A 21,653-nucleotide genomic window follows, 5' to 3' on the forward strand; every position below is an offset into this window, starting at 1 on the left:
GCACCCACACATCTTCCACACTCACTAATCTCCACATCTGCAACTAATAGGGTTGCTTTTGTGCACACATGGGTTTTTTCAAAGACTTCATCCACTGAATCCTGGTGGAAAATGAGGAGATATTTGACTGGGAGATAAAATAGTTCTACTGTAAGGGCTGTCTTAATGCCAACCAGAGGGCAATAGGAATGCAGATAGGGGAACTTTTTAAAAAGTGCATTCAATTGTGTCGTCCACCCTAGCTGTAAGAGCATTGGCAGCAACTGGATTCATGCAAAAGGCAACTTTAAATTGTTTTTAAATGTACAATAAGTCATGCAATCACTGTACTGTGTCAGCTGTGAGATGGAAAGAGTGAAATATTGAGGCTAGAATGCCATCTTGTGGCAAAACGCCTGCCCGGTTTAGAGAAACTGGTAATCCGAGAATTCACATCTTTACTGTGGCAGTGAAAACAGTAGTCATGTTCATCTGTATCTGATAAAATAGTCAACTTCATATTCTAAAAAACTTAAAATAGTGGTTTCGTTATCGGTATGCTATCTGCTCACTTTTGGAGCTTTTTCCCTGGCATCTGTTTGGTTTTTATGCAACCACAAACATGTTGTCATTTTTAAGCAATTAGGAACAGAAACTATCTTTGCAGCTATAGTATTAGAATATATGAGGCCTATGCTAATATGATTACATTAGCCTCACTAATGACACTCACTAAGCCATTCTATTAAACATAAAGACTCTCAACAAAGAGGAGAATTTGTTTTTTATTCCCATTTCACATTCTGCTGTTACAAATGAAGCAAAAACGAGCCCCAAGGCAAATTTTCCGCTGCACGCAGGTTTGATTTTCTCACAGAGCAAAGTTTCTACAGAGCCGGATCCCTGCTGTCCTGTTTGTTTAGGTGTGTGCTGATTAGAAGTTCTCATGCTGGGTACAATGTATCTCAGCACACCGAGGGTTTGAAACGTGACATGTCTTTTACAGTGACTGGAAACTCAACCCTCCTTTCTGTTCCCTCAGTACCTCAGTGTTTAATGGTGTTGTTATCCCAGCTCGCACTTTGCCATGCAGTCTTCATTAACAAAGGCCGTAACACGAGGCATAAATGCTCTCCTTCCGGGTGCTGACAGTCCACCCAGATGGACCGACCATTTGATAAACACTGCGCTGTTTTACTGTTTCCATTCATTAGCTGAGAGACGATTTAAAGGAGAAGGGAGAATGCAGACTGTCTGAATAATGATGTTTCAAAGGGCATTTTTGGAATATTGAATAACATACAACATCTGTTTTTCATGGCTTCTTATTTTACAGAAATAACATAAAGCGTTAGGATGGCTTTAATGTGCAGGTCTTTAATGAGCTGGTGTAGGGTGAGCGCTTTCATTGGTGCTCGTGTGGATTAGCGTTTATGGGCCATGCCAGCGGTAATGATGGCACTTCCCCTAGACTGCCTGTGACATTTTTGTTGTGTTTCTTTTATAGGACTCGCTGAGGCCCTCGCCCGAGGCCTGTATCAGTCACCACAGACGCACCCTTCCGACAGGGCCCCCTGTTTAAAAGTCCCAGGATCTGGCACTAAAAAAGGGAAAATGCAGAATATAACGATAGACGCGACAGACAAGATCAATCTGACGTGTGGCATGTCTGGAAGGCATGAGTTCATCTACACCCTGGTACCCATCGTCTACGGCTGTAACTTTGTCATCGGCATTGTTGGAAACAGTATGGTGGTGGCTGTGATCTACTGCTACATGAAGCTCAAGACGGTGGCCAACATATTTGTGCTCAATCTTGCAGTTTCTGACCTCACCTTCCTCATCACTCTGCCCATGTGGGCCATCTACACCGCCGCAGGCTATCACTGGCCCTTTGGAGAATTCCTGTGTAAGGCCACTGCAGGGCTTGTGATGTTTAACCTCTACACCAGCATCTTCTTCCTCACGGCGCTCAGCATCGACCGTTACCTCGCCGTCGTTCACCCAATGCGGTCACGCAGGTTGCGCACTGTGGGGTACGCACGCATCACCTGTGTTGTGATATGGCTTTTTGCCTTTGTGCTGAGTGTGCCCACAGCCCTGACCAGGGGTGTCCACAACATCGAAGACCACACGACAGTGTGTGGCATTCTTCACCCGACCATTGGGAATGCCATGGTTTTGAAGAAGCTCCTGCTGGCCATCAGCCTGATGAAAAGCCTGCTCGGCTTCCTGGTGCCCTTTGTCATCATCATCACCTGTTATTGCCTCATCGGACGTGCACTGGTGGGGGCGAGGAAAATCCAGAAAAGCTCCCGTTCACGGGACGACGAGGTCCTGCGCATGCTTGCAGCAGCTGTCCTGGCCTTCTTCCTGTGCTGGGGGCCCCATCAGGTGTTCCACTTGATGCAGATGCTCACCCAGCTGTCACTCGAAAAGAACTGTGCCATCATAGAGATCATTGACACCGCCATGCCCTTCACTCTCTGCATTGCCTGGCTCAACAGTTGCGTTAACCCTATTGTGTATGGCTTTGTCGGGAATAACTTTCGCAAAAACTTGCTGCGGCTGTTGCGATGCTCGCCAGACGGAGTTCGAGTGTCTCACCCGAGCATCAGCTCCAAGATGAGCGCCCTCTCTTTTCGCACCTCTGAGGGACTGAGCCTCACAGCCAAAAGCAAGGCCTCCTCTGAAGTGAAGTGAAGAAGAATACAAAGAAAAAGGGTCCAGGTTTACTCTCCCCGCTCTTTTGGGTTGTGGTTAAGGGGATGGAGACATTCCATGCTTTTAAACCCCTTACTGTATTACAAAGCACTGAAACGTTGTATTCATATATGCCCCTCTGTGAGTAAGTCCAATATAAATCCCCTACCTTGTACAATGCTTATCTGCAGAATAATCATTAAAAAACATCACATGTCACACGACACTCATACTTGGAACATTTATGCAGATGAATGTCTATTCTCTCGGAGGATGTGAAAGGAAAGTCAGTGTCACATCAGTGTGTTCAAATAAATCTCCTAAAGTAGAACAGAAATACAGGAATGAACTATATCAATGCTAGAAATATAAATACAGATCACTTGTCTCATTATTTATATAAGATACGCATGTGCTGCAGGAGTTTGTCGCTTTGGTGCCTTAAGGATACGGTGCAGTAATATGTGGTCCTGTGATAACCACTCTGTGTGCTCAGCAGGTCTCATACCAGTTGGAACAGTGATCAAGTGCTCAGCAAAAATGCCAAAGCTAAAATAAATATATATTAAAAATCATAAGCTACTCATGCATGCTCTGTCAGCAGCTGGAACAATTGGAAACGTGTAGCAAAAATGTGATGTATGTTTGTATCAGTTAGTAACATATTTGACAATGATATAGTGCCTGCATGCTGTATGTGTTTATGTATTCACATAATAACATTGCAATGCTGAAATGTTCCCTCTTCTGGGAGTACAATGCTGTATGAATAAGATACTACACAAACACTCCAGGGTGATCACTGTCAATATCTCCGGTGGTTGTTTTTGTAGTATTTAAACATGTTGATCGATTTGTTTTTCTTCTACTCTGTAAGTGTACAGTTTGTGAATATGTGAAAATATGAATAAAATTTAAAAACACATGATACTAAATTGAATTTCTTTTTTTTATCACCACATAATAGAGCAGTCACAATATCTTATTTTCACTACACAATTATCACGGCAAAAATAATTCTAAATCTTAAAACTATCAAGATGTCTATATATCTTTTTTTATTAATAATGAAAATAATAATGCTTTGCTATGAATCAAATTCATCTTTAACTGTTCAACGTGCATTTTTTCTCTTCTGTCTTTTTTGGCCAATGAAGTCAAAATGCAAGTGTAGTATGTGCAGAGAGTCTTTGACCGTAAGGAGGTGCTGGATTATGTACACTACAGTATATCATCAGATGTGGATTATTAACATGATATCAATATTTCATTTTTAATCACGCTTATAGTCAATGCTGGTATATCGCGACGAATCTGCCTCACAGTGAAAGAGTCCAATCATCCTGAATAGTAATGTCATTAGACCAAATCATCCAGAAATAACAGTCAATTTTCAAGAGTGAAAATCAAGTGGTCAAGTGAAAACTTGCTGGAGCACATCTAGCATCTATTAATCAATGACCATACATCATGGAGGCCCCTGTTCCTCCACGTAGCACCTAAAGATAGGTGGTGGCTTTTTGGAAGGATGTGTAACGTGCTGCTGCATCACAGATGGGGATTGGTGGACGGGCGGCAGGTCGGGGTTATAAATGCTGTCGAGCGGTGAGTTCGGCCTCACCGACAAAATGAGGGTCCTCCTGCTTCTCGGATTGGTGGCTTTTGCCGTGGCTGACATCACTCACTTCGATGGGTAAATCTCTAGTTTCTGTTCAAGAGGAAAAAACACATTATATTTGTGTAAATTATGCAAGACACTATTGCGAGAAAAATTTATGAATTGCAGTGCATTAAGCAAACATCTGTACAATGACTCCTGACCTGTCTGCTATGTATTATATATATATATATATATATATATATATATATATATATATATATATATATATATATATATATATATATATATATTATATGTGTGATATTAGCTAATGTTAACTAGTGGACCAAGAGAATACTGTCAGCTTTAGATCAGTATATGTTTCAATGTATTTTAGTCGTAGATCCTTTACGTACTTAGTCGTTTAATCCAAGATTAAGTTGATCCTTTGCTCAAAGTTTTTTGGCCCTACTGCTGCAAAAGGCCCCCAAAACCATTAGACCACTGTAGCTTGATGCACATGCAATTCAATGTATACACATTGTTTTGTGACATTAGTTGAAAAGTGGAATCAAACATGTATATAACAAATAATAGTTATAACCCTTGATGAATAACACTATTCAATCACAAAACCTTTCATTCTTGTGTAAGGCCAGTGCTTGTAGGCTACAGCTAGAGTGGAGTAAAGCTAGAGTATTCTGTTACTGTGGTCAAGAGACTGCCCAGTAAGATGAACCATAAAACTGTGGCTATTTTACTGTATTTGTGACCCCTCTTTTTGTTTTTTTTCTAGAGAGAAAGTCTTCCGTCTGAAGCCTGTGCTTGATGAACATGTGACTGTCATTAAGCAACTGGCTAAGAGCATTGAGGTAACATACTGCTTTTTCTCACAGACCCACACACCTTATACTGCTATCTGTACTCACTGCAGAGATTTAATGTGTGCAAGAGTCTGGATAGGACCTACATTATTTATCAATTCACTGAATGCCCGTTCAAATAATGCAAATCATATCTAATGGCACCTCTTTTTTTTATGCTTGGATCAAATAGTGCTGGATCTTTGGCGTGTCATATTCACTTCACAATAAGAATGTATTTTAGCTAATCACAGTTTGTCAAATGAGAAGCTGGAATTTGGATTTACATGTTCAAGTGTTTGACTTTGGCGCCACCTGCAGGTCGACTTCTGGAGGCCCGAGAGCTCAGAGCTGGTGACCATCGACATTGACGTGGACATCCGCGTGCCGGCCATGTACCTGGATATGGTATACACCATCCTGCAGCAGAATGACATCGAGCATGAGTAGGTCATGGGACAAAGATGCAAAATAATAAATTTAATTAATCTGATTTCCAATTAAGATTTTGTGTATGTGATGTTTTAACACTTTTTAATGAATTCCTCTTCAGGGTCCTGATTGAGGATCTGCAGTCTGCTGTTGAAGCCCAGGCCGACAACAAGCCTTCTCCCAGAGCCCACAGCTACACCAAGTACAACAACTGGGACAAAGTAAGAGGAAAAAAGATTTTTAGTCGCAATCTCTAACCTGACCAAACTGTTATTTCCTGTTCTTATTTTCCACCTCTTTGATTCCAGGTCCAATCCTGGATCGCCTCTGTTTCCTCCTCCAATTCTAATCTGATTAGCAAGCAGGTGATTGGAAACACCTACGAGGGACGCCCCATGACCGTCCTCAAGGTACTACAAGACGTATCTGCTATATCAATCCCTCGTGTTGCAAAGTTACGGATAAGTATAACACCGATTATGTCTAAATGTTATGATTACTTTTAACCACCATAGCTCGGTAAGAAGTCCAGCTCCACCAAACCCGCTATCTTCATGGATTGTGGTATTCACGCGAGGGAGTGGATCTCTCCTGCTTTCTGCCAGTGGTTTGTCAAAGAGGTATGGAAGACACCTGGATAGGTATGACAAGCATTTATACAAAGACTTCCACTGTTCACGGCATTTGTTTTCCAATCTTCCTCAGGCTCTGTCCACCTATGGCACTGATTCTCAGATGACCAGCCTGCTCAACCAGATGGATGTCTTTGTTCTGCCCGTCTTTAACATTGATGGCTACGACTACACCCACAAGAGCGTAAGTGCCATCTTCAAGCTTATAGTCTAATCTGATAGAGACCATGCTGTCTTGTTTATCTTCAAGAGTTTGTTGATTTGTTAAATGCATGTTTAATGTGTTTATTTTGTCCACTGGGGGACTTTAGAACAGGATGTGGAGGAAGACTCGCTCCAGGAAATCTGGATCCAACTGCATTGGTGCCGATCCCAACAGAAACTTCAACGCTGGCTGGTGCAGTAAGTGCAACATGTACTTGGTTACTGCTTTTTTATATTGCACTTCCGTAAAGACTGTATGTGGGAAACAGGTTTTTTGTCTGTGTAATCTGTGTAGCAGAGGCCGAGATATTTTGACTTTTTGACACCCCAATAACCTTGAATGCTACATTTCCCACAATGCAACTTAGTAACATCATGTATTTGAAACATCCACATCTTTTAAATTCAAACTTTGTGACGTAAAACTACAATTCAAAGATGTGTTATGAATGTGTGGTCTCAATTTGAAAGAGAGGTCACCTTATGGCATCACTATGACATCTCCAGGCTTATTTTCCCAAACCCCCTCCTGAGCCATATGAGAATAGTTTTCACAGGCTGCATAGTACTCCTCAAGTAAATATTTAGGCCTGGTCACAATGCATTTGAAGAAGTACAAAATAAATATAATTTTCATTACAGCCACTGGAGCCTCCAGCAACCCTTGCAGCGACACCTTCTGTGGGTACAAACCTGAGTCTGAGATCGAGGCCAAGAACGTTGCCGACTTCATCCGCAGGAACAAGTCTGTCATCAAGGCCTACATCACCGTGCACTCCTACTCCCAGCTGGTGCTCTTCCCCTATTCCTACACCTTCACGCTCGCTCCGGACCACAGTGAGCTGGTAAGCCATCAATACATGTATTGGACATACCGCTGAATAAGGACAGATTTTATTTCCTAACCTGCTTGTTCAGTCACAGTGACTCTATAATTATTCATCATGAGAGTGTCACATGCCACGCTATGGTGTGGCAGCCATGTGTATACATCCTTGCTGGAAACATCTGCTTTGGGAACGCAATAACAATAGATTAACTGCATCAGACATATATGTTGAATTTAGGATCAATCTGTCTCTTCATAAGGATCCTCATACAAGTATCAAAGGTAAAAGAAGAGTCACTTTATGGTTCATTATATTGCCAGAAGATTTGGAATAGTACATCTATGCAGGAATTAAGCTCCATAGATGCAGACTATAGCAAGGACAATATCTTCATGAGTGCATCTCAATTCAAAGCATAGCAGAACATCAACACAAAGGTTGTTTTATAACATGAATATAAAAGAAGCTGATTTGAATATCTCTAAAGGTGTTTCTGAAAGCTTCAGTAAGAAGTCAGCCCAGTCCTATTATGAGTCTTATATAAAGGCTGCTCTTGCCTGCTTCAAATCATTTACTCCCTGCTCGTACGTCTCATTCTCATGGCTCTTTTACCTCTCACTGGGGTGTACAGTTAACACTCACACACCCGCTCCAGCTCTCACACTAACCGAGGCTCGTAATTTAAGCTCTCTTCTGACACTTTATAGAACAAAAGAACTCCGGGGATCTGTCATAACTCATCTGTTCTGTTAGAAATATAATTTCCTGCTTGTGCATTTCTCCGGGGATTTAATTTCCTGTTGGAACTCACTGAAGCCTTTTAGTATTTTCTGTAATATCACAAAAATAAATGTTGTTTAAACAAGTGTAATGGAAGGTGGATGCTGCACGGAAAAGAACAAATATTTGCTTTTCTTACAACAATCAGAATCAGAACCATTTATTTGCCAGGTATGTTTCACATACGAGGAATTTGTCTTGGCGGGTGGTGCATACATGATTAGACGAACAAAAACAATCAACAAAGTGAAAGAAATAGAAATATATTACATTTACGATAGAATATAAAATATATAAATAAATATAAAACAAGCTGGATGTTAAATGTTGTTTGGTTCTGTATAGTACTGTTCTTTTCCCCTTTAGAACCAGACTATTTCCCTTTTAAAATAATTAACAGTACAATCATACCTTTCTAAATCAAGAGTTAAATAATACAAACACAGTCTTGCCTCATGTTATTAAAGCCAGGTGTTTTGATGATACAACCTTACTTGGTCTGGTCTGACCAGGAGCCGATGGCGGCTAATGTCAGCTAACTTTAGAGAGAGATATATTCCATGTAACAGGCTCAGATTTGTCCAACTATTCAATAGCATATGAGAATATATCTGTACTTTGTCAGGTCAAAAACATTCTGAGTGGTCCTTTAACACTTCTGACTTGTGTTTGGTCTCTGAATCACAGCTGAAGGTTGCTGAGGGAGCCTCTGCTGCTCTGCGTAGTCTGTATGGTACCCGCTACACCAGTGGACCTGGTGCTGCAACCATCTGTAAGTACCATGGGGAAATAGTGTATTAGAGGGACCTTGATATTCTATTTCAAACCTATGATGACATGCATTATGATGTGTTCACGATGCACACACCTCTTGTGGCCTCGGAGGCAACAAAAGTGTATCACCTATTATGAGAAAACGCTATTTCTAACACACAAAGGATTCTTTGGGCCCCTGAAAGCAGTATTTGTATAAAAACACATCCAAGCTGTTCCAGGTCATCAGCATATCCCTCTCTGAATATCCCCCCGTCTCCTTATCTGCCTTCAGACCCCGCAGCTGGAGGCTCTGATGACTGGGCCTACAACCTGGGAGTGAAGTATTCCTACACCTTCGAGTTGCGTGACACTGGTCGTTACGGCTTCCTGCTGCCCGAGTCTCAGATCAAGCCCACATGCGAGGAGACCATGCTGGCCGTCAAGTACATCGCCGCCTACGTGCAAAAGAACCTCTATTAAAGAATGAGACTGCCAGGACCCCTGCCAACGCAGCTCCTCTGTACCAGCCCCCAGCCCCTCCAACCTCTCAGCCATCTCCAGCCTGTATCCATGGATACGGGTACCACCCGCCATGTTTCCTTGCTGTGCTTGACAGAATGTCAAGATGAGTGCAAACAATAAAATCAATGATCCATCCCCACATGCTGAATCATTTTTTTGTATGTGTATATGATAATACAGTGTCTGATGGACTGAACATTTTGTCATTTGTATGAAAATATACAACAAACAAATGGTGAATAAAATAATGCTTACACTTCACAAACCATCACTAATGGGTCAGAAAACAGAAATTGTGGAATAATATGCTTGAAAGAAATTCCTTCATGGCCCAAAAATACATAGTGAGACACTTAACTTTGACATTGCAAACCGTCCAGCGTACACATGCTTGGCCTGCTTCTCAATCCAAAAAAGCACAAAAGCATCGCAGCAATCCACTGATCGACTGGATCAAAGCCTTTGAACTCTGGTGATCATCCTTGCTCTTCTGGCACTGTTCCAGTGGTGAAGGATGGGAGGGCGGGGGGTATCAGTCAAGGATTTTAGTCCAGCAGCACAGCACGTGAGACCCACAGAGTAACTCCTTGGCAGCGTCTCCACTCTGCCAAGCATGTGGAGAAAATAAAGGAGCCAAAGATCAGCAGGGCGTTTAACTGCACAGGCACATATTTCTGAGGCGGACGGTACAAATTCAGTGATTGCTTTTGTAACATTACGGCAAATGAAAATTTGTCAACTAAAGGTTTCAAATCTAATTAAATCAAATTGTTATTGTCACACAACCGTAGTGGCATTTAGTCTCTGCATCCTAGCATTAAGAATTGTTCTTAATCCCCCCCCCCCCCCCCCAAAACTGCTCATGGGCACTGCACAGCCCCCGTTGAGCAGTTTGGGGGGTTCTGTGCTTTGCTCAAGGGCAAGGGCACTTTGGCAGTACCCAGGAGGAAATCTGGTATCTCTAAAGCTACCATCTGGTCATATCTGGTCTGTGCTGAGACTTAAACCGGCAACCCTCCGGCTCCCAAGCCAAGTCCCCACGGACTGAGCTACTGTCACCTCCATATCATATTATTCAGAGGGATTTATTTTTTCCTGAGCTAGCTGTGCCCATAATTTCCCTCAAATCCCTAGTGCAGTATAAGGGATTATTCCATTCTATGTGCATTTTAAAGTCCACTCATTACATTACATGCACTCACAAATACTTTCCTTTTATTTGAACATGAAAAAATAAAAAGTACAGTTCATTATGCCCCTGCCCCTCGTAGAAGAGCCGTGCCCAAAACACCATTTGAGCTGAGAATTAACTAAAGAGATCTACTGAGACAACTAAAGAGAATTCACTGTTGTGTAACACGGTTCAAGAGGCCCAGGGAGCTCCACAACTGCTTCTGTTTGTTTCTGCCTCGCAATTATTTTTGTCTTTACTCCACAAGATGGCGACAAAAAAAATAAAAAATGCAGCCAACACTATGGAACATGTTGTTCCTGATCGCAGCGCCTCATTCCAGCATCACCACCATCTCTACTTTGACACCAAGAGTACAGATGAAAGGTCAAGATGACTTTGGGGTTTTTGTTTCGCTTTAAACAAGCTGTAAACAAGTTTAAAAGTAATATAATGAGTACACAAATAATATAAAGTCTGTTCCGAATGATTAAATGATACACGTGTCTCTATATTTACGCTGAATATTGTGTAAATCTGTGAAGAGTTGAACTCCCTGACTATCGGGTTTTAGGGGGAGGGGCGCGCGCGCGTGTATGTGTGTGTGTGTGTGTGTGGGGGCTCATGTTGGGAACAGGTGGGTGTGTGGAGGCCGTCACATGACGCAGCGATTGGCGAATGTCATACTGGTATAAATCCACCTCTGTACATTTGGTCGGTCCTTTTTTTCTTCTCCTCCCCTCCACGCTGAGCTGCAGCTTCTCCGGGTCCCTGAAGTAGCTTTGACCGCTTCAGTTATGGCTGGTACGTAAACCTCTCGACATTTATAACCCGTGACATTGCGTGTGTCGTTTTCACGTTGGGGTTTACTTCAACTTCGAACTAAAAAATAAAAAAAAGCTTTTTGTGTGAAGTTTCAAAAGACTTTTGAACTTTTGCCAACGTTCAACATCACCGTGTCGCTGTGGCGAAAATGGCAGCCTCTCGGTGAAGTCTCTCTGCAGTTTGGTTTGAGTGTTTGAGGCAGCGGGGTTGCCGAGTCCTAACTAACGTGTAAAAGTTGTCTTCCTCCGCGGCTCCACCTGCGTTTTGCTGTCCTCCATATCTGAAACATTGTTGCCATATTTGGGACAGCCATAAACCACAGCGACACCAGTCCTCTGTCACGTTGAGTGTGTGCGCAATTAATTCCTAGACTTCCTTATCAGGTGCTCCATTACCCGATAAGTATTCTTTTCTGGTGACAGATTTGACTGACAGGGTGGTCGTCGCTGCCTGTCGTGATTTCTCCATTACCCACTTCCCACTTGTGGTATTCTCTTACTGTGGGAGATGTGCAGCCTGTACTGTTAAGTCACTGAGTGACTGTGGTGGAACTTATTTATGAAACCTGTGTTTCATGTTAGGTGTCATGCATAAATAATACAGGGTTTGTGTAAATTAAAAAAAAGGGGTGTGAGAGGGAGGTGTGGTGCGAGCAACTTTTCCTGGCAACTCTGATGGGGCATTACATAAACTGTACCTCCTGTACAGTACGGAAAAGGTCGATGTACAATCCAAGTGGGATCCATGTTGGCCCACGTGCTCCAGTCGCACCACCGTCCCAGCTGCCATGTGCATTTCATCAATGCAGTTTACGTGTCCTCTCACAGGAGAGTCATTGTTCTGAGGCTTGCCTTGGCAGGTAGCTGACAGATTCTGCTCCCTGCCGTCAGCCGTGGTGGTACAGAGTAGGCACTGCTTGCAAATAAAATTTAATGAGATATTTAATCTGGTACTTTTTCTTTCCTCTTTTTCCATTGAAAAGGCCATAGAGTTTGTGCTTGTATTTGAAATAACCATTGTCTTTATACTGATGGAATGACGTGAACATTACGTTGCCAGGAGATTTAACTGGCAGATATGCCATTTTTGGTAATTCAGTGTTTGTTGTATAATAATGGCTACTTGTTTCACTCGGTATTCTGCTTTCTCAACTGGACCTAAATTGCTTAGATTTGCGTATTGTACTTTGGCTTTGCAACCTGTTTGCTTGGTTGTTTATTTTGGGATTTTACCAAATAAAATAATGGAGGACTTGGATGATATACGTGTGTTTTTAGATGAAGTTAAAACAACCTTTAACAGGACACACTTTTCCAAGTTGAGAGAAGTCTACCATCAAATATCTTGCATTAAATGGTTAGTGTGCATGTATCAACTCGTCACACTGTAGAAAGTAAATGTAATATTATTTTTAACATCACTGATCAATTCCTAATCAATTGAGCGTAATCCTCTTTGACTGTTCTTTCTTCTACAGACCAGGCTTTTGTGACGTTGGCTACCAATGACAGCTATGCTCGGGGAGCCATGGTTTTGGGGAAGTCCCTCCGCAACCACAAGACATCTAAGAAGCTGGTGGCCCTCGTTGGTCCACAAATGTCAGCGCCTTGCCAGTAAGACACCTTACCGCCAACTACTGGTACAACACTTCTAAATCTCACCTGTTGGCCTTCTTGTGAAGGAATGTTTTCAATCTGGGTTTTTGATAGCAACTCATGCTCTAGTATTGTGACTCGTTAGGGCCACACTGAAGAGGATCTTCGACGAGGTGAAGGTGGTGGATGTGCTGGACAGCGGAGACACGGCGCACCTGGCCATGATGAAGAGGCCAGACCTGGGCGTCACCTTCACCAAACTACACTGCTGGACTCTGACACATTACTCCAAATGTGTTTTCATGGATGCAGACACTCTTGTGAGACTAACTGAGCATTTTATTTCTCTTAAGCAAAACTATTTCAAGATGTTGTACTTTAACTATCTACTGTCTGTGTTGTGTGTCTGCCTCCTAGGTTCTATCAAATATAGACGAGTTGTTTGACAGAGAAGAATTGTCCGCTGCTCCCGACCCCGGCTGGCCTGACTGTTTCAACTCAGGCGTGTTTGTTTTTCGGCCTTCAGTGGAGACTTATGGCAAACTGATGCAGTATTGTACAGAACACGGCAGCTTTGATGGTAAGTAGAGAAGAACATATTTTGACAGTTTTAGTTTTGTGCTGAAATGTGTTTTTTTTTTTTTTTTTTTTTTAAGTAACCGTAATAGTATTTACACTTGTTGGACAAAACAAGGAATTTGACGACGTGACCTTTTTCGAATTGGGAATACTCAATAGTTTATTCGATAATAAACAGAGGTTGCATTCCTACTTTACTGAGAGGAATCATTTCACCTTCTTGGCAGTACACTTATTCACTTTCTTGCTGAGGATTGGATGAGAAGCTAGCACCCTAAACATCCAAACTTTTTCCATCATGAAATGTAAATGTGTTTTTCAGCTTTAGGGGTGCTGGTTGGAATCTTAAAAAAATAAAAGAATGTACAATATGGAGCATGTTGGCATTAGATAAAATGTATTTGTGTCATGTAAAAGTTTGCCCTCAAAATAGACATGTCACTGCCAAATGCCTTCCAAGAAATGATTTAGTATGTATAGAATTGCACGCATTTCTGGTTTACCACCACTGGAATTAAAGTTTGCCGACCATCAAAACTCAGTCACACACAGACATTAATGCTTTGACCAGCTTTGCGCAACATTGAGTTCTTGGTAACATGATGTTAAACCGAGCTTGTTTATCTTTTGCTCTAAGTAAGGCCTTTTTATTGAGCCCGGGCACAAGGCCCTCTTGTAACAGACTGTAACTGCAGAGTTATTCTCAGGGACTCACTGGGGAGGGGTGGGAGCTAAATATGAGCGGTCGTGTTTTGCACAGAGCACTGGTTGACATTCAGCAACTTGTCTCCGTGAGGCGTACTGCAACTGAATTGTGGTCGTCGTTTTGGCTCCATATCACGTTTACTGAGCATCTCAAATCAGCTGCTGAAAGGAACATTAGTTAACACTTGTGGGGGGCTGTGGTTCTGTCATACTGCAGCTTTACCGCCGTTGCTTTCCAGAAAGTAGCAGCTTTTGTACATTAGACTAGAGTCCTAACCTTTTTGAATCCTCCATTAGCATGTTTCTGTAAAGGTAACCAGCAAACATTTTCCATGACAGAACCTTCATTCAGAGTAACCTTTATTGCCTTCCTTCTGAAACACTTGGGCATTCCAAAGTATACAATTACGTCACCTCAGACAAGCATCACATACTTTCTCAAATACCTAAGTTAAGAACTTTTGTATGGTGTGCAGAATATTTATTGTATTAGTAAATGTAACACCATAACCAAGGATTTGATCATTTAGAAATGGTAATTACATATTTAGCAATGTAGTACAGGTTTTAAGAGGTTCCTACTTTGCGTCATCTTTGACAATGTCGTGCTTTTGTGACTGTTTTTAACTGCAGAAAGATACAAAAGACGGTTGTAAGAATCTTGTTCCCTCTAGGAAATTGTCATATCAAGTTTATTAGGATGGATCTCTAAACGCATAATGTGACAATATTTCTAATGAAAAGCCTAAAATTGTTTGTCATGGTAGGTCCTGAAACACTAACTTGTGAATGCTCTCTGCTGGATAAACTATGTAATTGCAACACTTTTTCTGCATTGCCCCACATGCATCTTTGGCTTTTCTCTACTGTATTCTCAACTGGATTTTGACCATGGTTTGGTAGGCTTTCAACCACATGGCATGGTTTAAATTACGTTACCAAAGTTGTATTCACGGCTACCTGGTCATGAGACCATGAAAACTGAGGTGTTGAAGACTGTAAGAGCTGTAAAGAGCTAGTAAGTGACCTGCCTATATACTTGTTGGGCTCTTATCAAATTAATTGTTTCCTCGGGGTGTTCAAAATACCACTAAACAAAGGAAACGGTTGTGGAATAAACAGCAGAACGGGCTTGAATTTACAATTGGGCTGAAAAGAGCCGGGCTTGTCCTTGTTAGTAGCGGGGAACCTTTATTAACATTAAAGGACACACTGTTTTCCTTTGTGATGCTGTGAAAGAGATTCCATCTGTGAGAAACCAATTAGTTTGCTTAACAGTGGCCGGTGCTTTCAAGCACCGACTCATTCTGGCTGCGTTTGTTGACAAGCATTTTTCCATGACTATCACAGACGAGACATTGTTGCATTAATTCTGTCCAGAAAAGATACCTCTTTGTTGAAATTTCATGTAATTTTCAGTGTTTTTTTTTTTGACTGAAATATGTTTGTATCCAGCATCAATGGGATTTCAGTGTCTGCATGCCTGGTGGCATGATAATGAGTAAAGCTGTCTTATTTATAGCCGTGGATGGTCTTTTCATGTGCACTGGGGCATGCGTTGAAGTTGCCTTGCCCTTTAGCATTTCAGGTTCACTCAACTATAAGGAGTACATGATGTACACATGCAGCTTTGTTTCTCTGCAGTTCATGGATGATGTAAAAAAAAATTGCTGAGGTAAGGCAAAAGGAACATAATTTCCGTTGTTGAACCCAGAGGCTACATCTCCATCTGTGGCTTTAATGAAGTCTGCTGCCAAAACAAACTGGCAGATATAAATGCACATTCTTGCTGAGCTCTGCTCATCCCCTCAAAATGAAGACACACTGCCGCATATTAAGTTTGAAATGCCCAGTGGAGGTTGTGGGTTCAGACAAACGGCATCTATGTGTTATTTTAAACTGCAGCAGTCTGCGGTTTCAAAGACTGTACAGTCCTGTGCTTCTTAGGCGCTACCTGTGAAACCTTTAAAGGCCAACGTCTCATCTTGTGCCAGTTTTGGTCCAATGACTTGCTGTATGGTGACGCACTTCAGCATTTATAGTCAATGACCCATCATGTTTTAACTTTGCTTCAGAACTCAGTGTTCTGGCTGGTCATTTGTCACAATGTAACAGGAGATTTTCACTGAAAAAAAGCTTTATTGACACCTCTTCAGAGCTGGTTGTGTTCTTGAAGTGTAACTTCCCTGGACCCTAAACTGAGTGTTGCTGTTATGTAAGTCACTGCCATGACGAGAGCTTCCCAAGTCCTAAATTAGCCAAATTGAGCGAGGGCAAGTGGCTGTCCAGCCCTCCAGTCGGGCCCCAAGGACCTGAGGCAACTAGAGTGCAAACTTTAAAATGAGTGTTTACTCGGCTCAATGGTGATTGACTTGAACAGCAGAGAATACTTGTCTAGTTATGTTATTTAAATTAGAGTAGTCATGAATAGGGCTGGGGCTCCTAAGTACAGAAGAAATACCTGGGTTTCAATAGCGATAAGCAAAGATATTAATTTAAGATGTAAAAAGTCAATCTCACTGCATCATTGTTGGTAGGCACATCTTTTCAGCATACAAACTGATCCTGTATGCTACCTGCCCAGCACCCCATAACGGATAATATTGCAATGATATTACAAGACATCATTTTGCAAATCCATTGTATATCTTACGATATGTTCAAGTGAGGAATAGAATTTGGCTCTACTGATTTGAAAGTAATAATGAAGACTTTTCATTATCGATGCACAATAGGACGTCAAACTAGCATTGCTGTCTGCTAACGGGCTATGATGCTGCAGCCTGTTGAAAGGTTTCTAGTGTTGAGAGCATTTTTACTTTGAACTGAGCCAAGTTTTGGAGGTCAGTGAGCAAATAGCAGGCAATCAATCTTTGTCAAATGGGAGATGAATAAATCCTCACTGCTGTGGCTGGATTAGCCAAATAACCCAGTCATGATAAATATACACCCCCCTCGGGCCCTTCAACAACACACTGCTCTTTGATATTTTGCTATTAGTGGTGAGTAGTGTGTCAACAGTAGTGCAGAATGTGACAGACATGTTCTGTACATCATGTCTTTGACACTCTGTACAGCTTCTGAGATCAATATAAATCCACACCATGCTCACTCAGGCTTTATGTGGTAGGATTTTATAAAACTATTCAGATCTGCCAGAACAATTTGAAGGAAAGGAGTCAATCTCTGTGATCTGAATGTGTGGGAGTATTTCTCAAACCACTTGTCTGGACTTGTGACAGCATGCTGCTGATTAATGTTGGCCAGCGGAAGGACTAAGTAATCTGGCTGTCGCAGGTGTGCAGATCATTTGACTGAACCCTCGCTTGGCTTTCGCTCTTTCAACAAAAAAGAGACTTAGTCATGCGTTAAGACGGTCTAATCATTTTGTCAGCTGTATTTCATAACAAGTTGACTGTTATGACACCAGACCAGTTTCTCACAACATGTTCACACGCATGCATTCACCAAAACTAATCCTAGTTTCTCGTTTGACCTGAGGTTTTCTCATCCCTGAAAAAATCATTTTTGAAGCTGTCGTTCAAAGCGTCTTACTGCTTACCGAGATTCTGCATGAGAAGAAGCTAAGTTAATGAAAAGATCCATGATGTCCTAATTTAATGTATAAAAACGCTTGCAGAGGTAAGTTATTATCCACTCTAATTGGTGTCGGAGTTAAACGGCATAATTGTACAGATTATTCCTAAATACAGTGCGTTATACTGTCATGTTGATTTACCCCCCTCCCTCTGTTGCAGGAGGAGACCAAGGTGTTTTGAATGGCTTCTTCAGCAACTGGGCAACAGCTGATATATCGAAACACCTCCCATTCATCTACAACCTCAGCAGCATAGCCATCTACACGTACCTTCCAGCATTCAAGCAGTAAGTGTCAGTCTACTTGGATCATGTTTCTAACAAACATTCACACCGCAGTTGGGAGGTGGCAGTGCATGTACTTCCACAAGAGGGTTTTTGTTATACTACAGCAGAGTCAGTCGATGTGACTAAAGTCTTCCATATCGGCTGGGACGCCAATATGCAAGCAGACACTCGATCACATGAGCATGTAGTCCCATCGTGACGACATCTGGTTACGAGCGAGATGAGCAGTTAGGATTCCAGCGGCTCTGCTGGAGAATCCCCCAGCAGGCCTCGGTGCTGGGTTGGATATCCACCCTGAGCTCCCAACAGCTGAAACCCAAGCCTAAAATAGAGGGCTTTATTTAAAGACCTTTTATGTTTGCCTCGAGGGCTGGTCATTGTACGCTCTCTTACGCGGCCCCTCCCATCCTCACTGCCCCTCTCCGTCAAAACCTTTGTCCTCCATGGAAACGAACCTCATCAACAAGTTCTTGGGTTTGACATTTCCTGGCAGCCATATCAGGATGATAAACATGTTCTTGTTAGTTGTCAGCTATGGTGGCGCTTAAGAGGTCTGGCAAACGCAGCAAAGCAAGTCCCCATGGCCAGATTCAGGTTTATTTATGAACGTGTGCAGTTTGCCAACTAGGAAGAAATCCATATTTGTAGGGTTGGCATCAGAGGCACTCTATAACATAATGTAGTCCAATACAAGCAGGTTAATGACACCAATGTGCAATGTTAAATCCTATTTTAAAGATTTGTACAGATTATTGGGGACAGCAGTACCGTTCTAAAACTCCACAGAATAGTTTTATTTGCTTTTGAAAACCCTGGCCAATGTATTTCTGCTTGCTGACATGTAGAATAACACTTTCAGCATACTGCAAATGTTTCAGTATGACGCTTCACTTTCTGTTTTACAGATGACTATAGCAAAAGGAAAATGACCTTGAATACTGTTATTTTATAATGTTGACTTAATGGGAAATTAAACACCATTTCTCAACTATGTATACACGGTGATTTTGCTTCTCAGGCCTTTCTGTTATGACCACTAGCTTTTTTTGTATGTATATTAACGATATATAGAGTTATATAATGGACATGCCTGAGTCAGTTTGCAGACTTTGACTTTTCTCCACTTGAGCTATTGTTACAAAAACTTAGTAAACATTAGTTTACATTTAGCCGCAGTGGACACTTTTCAACAAAAGTTACGTTTCATGATCAGAAAAAATGTAGTATAAAAGTATTTTCTGCTGAAACCACTCTTGCTATGATTTGAAGGAAACGAGTAATTCACAAAACACTTGCTCTACATCTAACGATTATAAGGCATCTATAATAAATTTAAAAAAAATCTAATTTACCGTGTTGCTCATTTCAGATTTGGTGGCAATGCCAAGGTGGTCCATTTCCTGGGGAAGACCAAGCCATGGAGTTACACCTATGACGCCAAATCCAAACAGATCAAAGGAAATATGAATGAGGCCACGGCACATCCCACGTTCCTCCTGGACTGGTGGACCCTGTACTCCAGCGCTGTGGTGCCAATGCTGCAGGAGCAATATGGAGAGCAGCCCTTCCACTCCGGATGTGTGGAGGTGAACGGACATATTGGTTTTATTCGACCGGCAGGGTTCCTTTATCCACTTACACTGCAAGCTAGTTGTTGTATCGGCATATTCCATCAGATAATGGGCAGAGTAGTTGGAAATTTAAAAACGTTTATGGCATTGACTTTATATGGCTAGTTTGCACAAAAAAGCCATAATTTCAGAGTTGTTTCTTGTCATGTTGTCAAATTCATGGTTAATTATACAAACTATTGAAAACTCTCAGGCAATCAAACCTTCCTCAGGGTTTTTGACACAACCAACTTTTTACAGCTCGTACCTTTTTGGACTACTGACATTCAGAAGCAGGTTTCCAGATTGTCCGGCTCTATCAAAAATATGATTGTGGAGCAGAGAAGTACTGTATGTGTGGTAAAGGGTTGTACCATTGTATGCAAGCACATGTGTTCTGCTGTCACATACTGTCTGTTTGAATTCATTTTACAGTTTACCTTTATTTTGCTCTGATTCTGGGTGATACACTACCTTTTCTGTCTTCCAATTCCTCTTAAAGTTCCAGTGCAGTGACATGGTCACTTTTGAGAGTGAACAGATGTGGGTATGTATTTTATAGCAAGCAGTCGATAAGCGTTTGTTGGCACCAGGTTTAATGCTATTACCGCTCTTACTCAAAATTCAAGCTTTCGCGTGTGTTTGCCTGTGGCGATTAATTTGGAAAGGCTACATAGAACAAGTTCAGTGCTTTGAAAAGGCAATAAGCGCAAAGGGTGTATTCTGTGCTGTCTCTTGTCATTTAATCATGTTCTTGCCATTGCACTAATTTTTGTTTTTTTGTTTTTTTTTAAGGATGAGAGCAGTACTTCACCTGCAGAAGCAACCGAACCACAGATGTCCTCAGATGAACGGAAGAAAAATTGGGAGCAAGGCCAGGCAGACTACATGGGAAAGGACTCTTTTGACAATATCCAGAGAAAACTTGATTCTTTTCTCAAATAAAGGGGCAATGAAGTGGGATATCAAAAGAGAACTTTCAGTTTTTCTCTATTAAAGAAGCAATGAAGCGGGATATCAAAACGACAACAAACTTGCCACGGGTCTTTAAGAAAATATCGTTAAAAACGGCTTGTATTTCTCCATCTTAACTGTTGCACAACTAGAAATGAGTTGAGTCAAATTTTCTGACTGGCTGTAATTGTCTATGCAAGTCATAATTCAGTTTTACCCAGCCACAAGTATCTGAACTACACTGTGACAAAAGATTTCTGATAACAAAAATTCACTCTTCTCAAAGGTATTTGCAATATAGATTTTGCATATTTTTTCCTTTATTCATGTCAATGCTCTTTGTTAACAAGTTGAGTTTATTGTTCATGTTTTTTGTTTTTTACCATGCACTCTTCTGAGCATTATTGCTCTTTTTTTCTGTTTATTTCTTGTGCTTTTGGATTGGAAAAACAGCCTCTGTTTTAACATAGATCTGAAACATGTTTACAGTTCATCTAAATGCCACATTATGGTTATTTTGCCATACGCTAAAATCATTAGTGCCTGCTTGCTCTCTCTATTGCCATCACCGACCTGTTCTCTACTAGCTGCCAGCTTCTGTGTAGGACACTAGGTTTGAACTTTCTTGTGTTGTACTTGACCAGAATGTTTTCTGTACCAGTCTTTCATTTAGAACTATTAAAATAGCTTTAAACATTTGGGATTTGCTACAATGTTTTTCTTTCACATTTAGGCTGTTAAACTAACCCAGTGGAGTTTGGTAATTCACTTATTATTTTTATATAGATCATGTTTACTCTTTTTGAAAATACTGTTTATATACAGTATTTTCAAAGAGTAAGCTTGTTAAACTCCAAGCCAAAAGGTTTCGGTCGTGCAAACTTCCTGTGCCATTGTTCCATAATGATGAAGACTTAACTTCTGAAAACTAACTTTTTATTTTGCAATAAGTGTACGTATCACAAATACGGACTGGAGTTGGAACTTTTTTTTTTTTTTTTTACTTCTACAATCTTTAGCTGAACCCC

The 21,653-nt window shown here is 41.4% G+C and overlaps 3 protein-coding genes across 5 annotated transcripts; all 3 read left to right on the forward strand.

The window, feature by feature from the left end:
• Positions 1-1,335: 1,335 nt before the first annotated feature.
• Positions 1,336-2,682, forward strand: agtr1b (angiotensin II receptor, type 1b; the record flags this gene model as incomplete). The annotated part of the gene is given in 3 exon segments (XM_079233912.1): positions 1,336-1,374; positions 1,487-1,553; positions 1,556-2,682. Coding segments are annotated over 3 exon segments (1,233 nt in total).
• Positions 2,683-4,310: 1,628 nt separating this feature from the next.
• cpb1 (carboxypeptidase B1 (tissue)) lies at positions 4,311-9,427 on the forward strand (the record flags this gene model as incomplete). Its single annotated transcript, XM_079234063.1, has 11 exons — positions 4,311-4,375; positions 5,079-5,154; positions 5,467-5,591; positions 5,699-5,798; positions 5,886-5,987; positions 6,093-6,197; positions 6,283-6,393; positions 6,521-6,611; positions 7,056-7,258; positions 8,711-8,795; positions 9,072-9,427. The coding sequence occupies 11 exons, from the start codon at positions 4,311-4,313 to the stop codon at positions 9,257-9,259; spliced, it is 1,251 nt and encodes a 416-aa protein (XP_079090189.1). The 3' UTR covers positions 9,260-9,427.
• Positions 9,428-11,228: 1,801 nt separating this feature from the next.
• gyg1b (glycogenin 1b) lies at positions 11,229-21,323 on the forward strand. 3 transcript variants are annotated; one of them, XM_079233927.1, is made up of 9 exons: positions 11,229-11,276; positions 12,775-12,910; positions 13,038-13,212; positions 13,310-13,472; positions 17,935-18,061; positions 19,431-19,647; positions 19,933-20,022; positions 20,174-20,218; positions 20,467-21,323. In XM_079233927.1, exons 1-9 carry the CDS (start codon positions 11,270-11,272, stop codon positions 20,614-20,616), a joined length of 1,110 nt encoding a protein of 369 aa, XP_079090053.1. In that variant the 5' UTR covers positions 11,229-11,269; the 3' UTR covers positions 20,617-21,323. The 3 variants fall into 3 exon arrangements, with proteins under 3 accessions (XP_079090053.1, XP_079090054.1, XP_079090055.1); XM_079233928.1 differs by lacking the exon at positions 19,933-20,022; XM_079233929.1 differs by lacking the exons at positions 19,933-20,022; positions 20,174-20,218.
• The last annotated feature ends 330 nt before the right edge of the window (positions 21,324-21,653 follow it).

The sequence above is a fragment of the Taurulus bubalis genome, assembly GCF_910589615.1.
Source record: "Taurulus bubalis genome assembly, chromosome: 18".
Classification (NCBI taxonomy): domain Eukaryota; kingdom Metazoa; phylum Chordata; class Actinopteri; order Perciformes; family Cottidae; genus Taurulus; species Taurulus bubalis.